This window comes from Mus caroli, chromosome 5, assembly GCF_900094665.2.
Source record: "Mus caroli chromosome 5, CAROLI_EIJ_v1.1, whole genome shotgun sequence".
NCBI classification, from domain to species: domain Eukaryota; kingdom Metazoa; phylum Chordata; class Mammalia; order Rodentia; family Muridae; genus Mus; species Mus caroli.
Window position 1 is genome coordinate 127,991,745 of NC_034574.1, and position 5,039 is coordinate 127,996,783.

Here is a 5,039-nt window from a genome sequence, read left to right on the forward strand (position 1 = left end):
GCGAGGCAGAATCAGGTGGTTGTGAATTCGAGGTTGGCCTGGTCTACAGTATAGAAAATTCCCGGGCATGCATTGAAGCAGCAGGTAGGGAAAGCGGTGACTTGGAAATCTCATCCCACCACCACCCTNGTAGCCTCGCCTGGCCCACACCACGTGCGGGCGACGCTGGGCTCTGCCTGGCAGCAAGAAGCCAAAGGGTCTCTGGAGGCGCACAGCAGGGACGCCCCCGGGCGGGTGCGCAAGCGCGCTAGGCCTTGAGGGCCCAAGGGGCGGGCGGGTGCGCGCGCTCCCTCGCGCACGCGCGCACGGAGGGGGGGCGACGGCCGCGGTGACGTGCTGCGGTGGCAGCGGGTGGACGGCGACGCGTGAGGCGCGTGATATCCCGCGTCTTGGGAGCAGTGTCCCGGCCCCCAGCCACTCCCCGCCGCCGCCATGTCCGGCCGTTCGGTCCGGGCCGAGACCCGTAGCCGGGCCAAAGATGACATCAAGAAGGTGATGGCGGCCATCGAGAAAGTGCGGAAATGGTGAGGGGCGGGAGCGGAGGGGTTGCTGACGTGGGATTGCGGGAAAGCCGGCGCGGAGGCTCGCCCGACACGAACAGGCAGGATGGGAACCAAGAGGCCGGCCCTGGGGGGAGGGGGCCGGAGCCAAAAAGCAAAAGGAGGGCGCGCCGGTATCGGCGTGAATTCAGAGTCCGCGTTCCCTGTAGCCAATCAGAAAGACGGTCGGCTCATGGCCCCTCCCACTAGCTGTCATTAGCCGCTTCCGGCCGCTCTGCCTGGGGCGGGGCCTGGCGCTGCACAGTTGCACTTCCGGCGGGGACCTCGCGGAAATGCTGCTTGGCGGCTCCCGGTTCGGTTTCCGCTCCTGCGCAGNACAAGTGTCCGGTTATGTCCGTTGTTGCCAAGTATTATGCGATATAAGTGGTCGAAATTAAGCGGAAGTTTTTAAACACGGCACTTTTGGAACAGAAATTACTGATATTTTGGGCCCTTAGCCAGCCCACTTGACATAGGTTTGCTCTTGGCGGCCAAGGTACCCTGACCCTGCAAATGTTTATTGCAAACCCAGACATAGCGAACAATTTAGATCAAGATCCCATTGATTTAAACTGTTCTGAACCAAGCCTCTCAGCCATTCACTTCACTTAACAATTTGTAATTTCCTTACTGTTTTTTTGACCGGAGCTCCCTGAGGACCGCAGGCTGGCTTTAGGCTGGCAGAGATCCTTCTGCCTCAGTTTACCCAGTAGCTAAGAGGCCGCTAGAATGGTTTGTTTGTTTGTTTGTTTGTTTTTGAATCAGTGTCCCCAAGCCTTTGGCTGTCCTGGAACTCTCTTTGTAGGCCAGGGTGGCCTTGAACTCTCAAAAGACCCACCTGTCTGTGTTTCCCAAGTGTTGGAAAATGTCTGCATCTTATGGCATTCCTCTGTTCCTATGTAATTCTCAAGTCTCCACCCCCTTTTGTTTTTTATTGGTAAGGAAAAGTATGTAGGCTAGAAAAATGGCTCAATGGTCGAAAGCACCTGGCTGCTCTTCCACCACATGGCAGCTAACAGCTCTTCTCCAGCCCCATGGGATACCATGAGTCACTCTGGCCTCTGTGGGCACAGCACGTGTGTGATGCGCAGACACACACGCATGTAAAGCACCCACACGCATAAAAATAATAAAATACTCAAAAGAAATTTCAATGTAGGTTCCTCAGAGACACCTTTTGAAATTCTAGCGAAGGTCTCCTTCACAGAATTTTCCTTAATTAGGTTGAACTGCAAGACCTTCCACATATTTGAACCAACTCCCATCCCCTAATTCTGAGGGTAGTGCCCGCCGCCTTGCTCACTCGTGATAATTTCTCTAGCACTGAACTATATCTCTACCCCAGNCCCACGTTTGACTTTTTAACTCAAAACTACTAACACTGCAGCAAAACACACCTATAGTCCCCTAGCTACTCAAGGAAGAGCTGGGGACTTGAGTCCTAATCATCATAGTGAAATGGGCCAAATGCCTTAGACCTGTGAGCTCAACTGCTCAGGAAGCTGAGGCAGGAGGACCACAAGTTTAAGGCCAGTCTAAGCAATTTAAGAGTCCCTACCAAGGAACAAAAAAGACAAAACAAGCATTTTGAGCGAGTAGGGATGTTGCTTGGAGGTAAAGTACTTGCCTAGCATGGCCAAGGCCCTGAATTCCATCCCTGTCCCCATCCCAGCAAGTCCCCCCCCCCCCACAAGCACACAGAAGAGGAAATGCTGAGTGAGGTGAGGGCACACCTGGTTCATTTGGGTTTAGAAATATTCGAGGCCTTCAGAGTTTATCTCATGGTGATCTTGAGTNAAAGCCACACACATTTTTCTTGCTCTACTAATAGGGTGGTAAATCTGCCATTTCTACCTCAGGAAGACAGGGAAGGGTCAGTTTTGTTTGTACGCTGGGGATGGAGCCCATACCCTTGGCCAGGCTAGACTAGTGCCTCCTCCCACTGTTGTAGTTCCTGGCCAGAGTCACAGGCTACAAAACTGTAGTTTTTCTCCATGAGTAATCTCAGTTGCCCAGCATGCAAATGCTGCCTGTTCCTTTCCTGTGGTTGTGCTTCCTTAAATGGAAGATGAACAGAACAGCCTAGAGAGAGAGACTTAGAAATGAGCTCCACCATCCTCATTGACTTCATCTGCNGGCATCAAAGTCAGGACCTGTGCATGCTAATAACCCTGTTAAGCCTGAGTGCATTCAAGTGCCTTTCATGTCTTCCTCCACCCTCAATTTGTGGCAGTCCTNNTGCCTCAGCCNCCAAGTNCTAAGATTACAAGCATACACGTGNAAGCCACCCCACTCCCCACCCCGGCTTTCATCTCTAGCTGCTTACTTCCTCTTGTCCAAACCTACCTTCAGGGATAATTTGATAGAGAAGTCTAGAAAGCATTCCAGATCAGAGGAGCAATCTGCTGAGACACAGAAAGTGAAAGAAAATAAAACTTGAGACCTGTGATTCATGTAATTTATGTCAAATAGCCCAAAAAGTTGTTTGTGAGCTTTGCAACCTGGGGCTGAGAACATAGAACAGGCCAGGACATGCCTGGGCAGGCCTGTTGTTAAGACATTCCTGAGGCTGCTTGGCCATAAAGATAAAGAGAATGACGTGTGGGACTGGCCCAGCGCCTCCCTATCTCCCACNTTTCTGACCTAAGTTAAATGTTATCTGCATGTATAGTCTGCTGATGTTTAAATGGACCAATCATGTGAAACTGTGCCAATTCCTCCNCCAGCCCCAGCCCCTTTTCTATAAAAACCCCTAGCTTCCAAGCCTCTTGGTGGAATCCACTGTCTCCTGCATCAGATATGTTTTGACCCAGAGCTCTGCCATTAAACTACCTCGTGTTTTTACATCAAGGCATTCTGTTCTGTTCGTGATTCTTGGGTGCACGCCGAATCGGGAATGGAGTGGGGGTTTCCCCGCTAGGTTCTTTCAAAAGCATCGTTAATAAACACACAAGAAATGTGCTTGATTAATCCTAATGATTGCTCATCTTGTAGGGAGAAGAAGTGGGTGACTGTGGGTGACACGTCCCTGAGGATATTCAAATGGGTGCCTGTGACAGATAGCAAGGAGGTAAGTGGTGGTGGCAGCGGCGGCGGGGGGTGGGGTGGGATGGGGGACAGTTAAGAGACCATTTTCTTAGTTTCTGTTTCTTGCCTCCTTTAATTATAAAAGAATTTATTTCTCTGTAAAGACCTCAGGCTGGGGATGGAGCCCATACCCTTGGCCAGGCTAGACTAGTGCCTCCTCCCACTGTTGTAGTTCCTGGCCAGAGTCACAGGCTACAAAACTGTAGTTTTTCTCCATGAGTAATCTCAGTTGCCCAGCATGCAAATGCTGCCTGTTCCTTTCCTGTGGTTGTGCTTCCTTAAATGGAAGATGAACAGAACAGCCTAGAGAGAGAGACTTAGAAATGAGCTCCACCATCCTCATTGACTTCATCTGCNGGCATCAAAGTCAGGACCTGTCCAGGTAGAGTCTGCAAGACCCTGCTTTTGTTATTTACTCCTTTATTCTCTTTAGTTAGATGGTAGCTTCAGCCCCAGCCCTGTTGCTAGGTCATTTCATGGTGATGTGAGCCAGTTCAAACCAGATTAGATTATAAATTGGCAGGTTTATGGGGAAGCTGCTCTCAGGGGAGTCCATTGGCCCCAAGGAAGGAGGCCAGGGAAGTCACCATGGGGAGGGAGAAGGGTGGGAGAAAGAGCAGGCTGGGGGCGGGTGAGGGAAAGAGAAAAAAAAAGTCTGGATTATGTAGGAAAGACCCTCTTGGGGAAGGGCAGCCCAGTCCCTGGGCTGGAAAGCTCAGGGTTGGAGGCAGGGTTTGCCAGGTAGGGACTGAGGAATCCAGGGAGAGCCCTGCTTTGAGTAAAATGTTCACCTCAGTTCAGTGTTAGGGAGTCGGAAACCAACACCTGTATTTTTCCTGCATATGTTTTTTCCTTTTCCTTATGGCTGTTCTGCCTGCATGTATACAAGTGTACCATATTCATGCCTGATGCCCAGGAAGGGCAGAAGAGGGCTTCAGATCCCTCAGAACTGGAGTCCTGGATGGCTGAGTCACCATCTAGGTACTGGAAATCAAATCCAGATCCTCTGAAAGAGCAGTAGACACTCCTTAGCTGCAGAACCATCTCTCCAGCTCCTCCACAGTTTAAAAATATTATTTATTTTTATCTTATGTGCATGTGTGTTTTGCCTGCAGAGGCCAAAAATGCATATCTGTTCTCGTGGAACTAGAACTACAGACAGATATGAGGTGCTGTGTGTGTTCTGGGCTCGAGTGTAAGTCCTTTGGAAAAGCAGCAGATGTGTTCAGCACTGCTCTAGCCCCCATCTTGCTTTCTAGACTACTGTCTGTGTAGCTCTGNGTGGACTCAGAGGGGTATGTAGTCTATGCTAGTTCCCACTTCACCACCACCTTCTCTCCTCCTGAGCACTGGGATTGCCCATGTCGGCCTATACCTCCAACTACAAGAGATTTGACACCCACTTCTGGTCCC

General features: G+C 50.7%; 1 protein-coding gene across 1 annotated transcript in view; it reads left to right on the forward strand.

Annotated features, from left to right (window-relative positions):
• The first annotated feature begins 281 nt into the window (after positions 1–281).
• Positions 282–5,039, forward strand: part of Bcl7b (BAF chromatin remodeling complex subunit BCL7B) — a 15,039-nt gene continuing 10,281 nt past the window's right edge. Inside the window, exons 1-2 of the mRNA XM_021162651.2 lie at positions 282–524; positions 3,534–3,609. Coding sequence (XP_021018310.1) covers positions 433–524; positions 3,534–3,609 — 168 coding nt within the window. The 5' untranslated portion in view covers positions 282–432. The remainder of the gene's footprint in view (positions 525–3,533; positions 3,610–5,039) is intronic.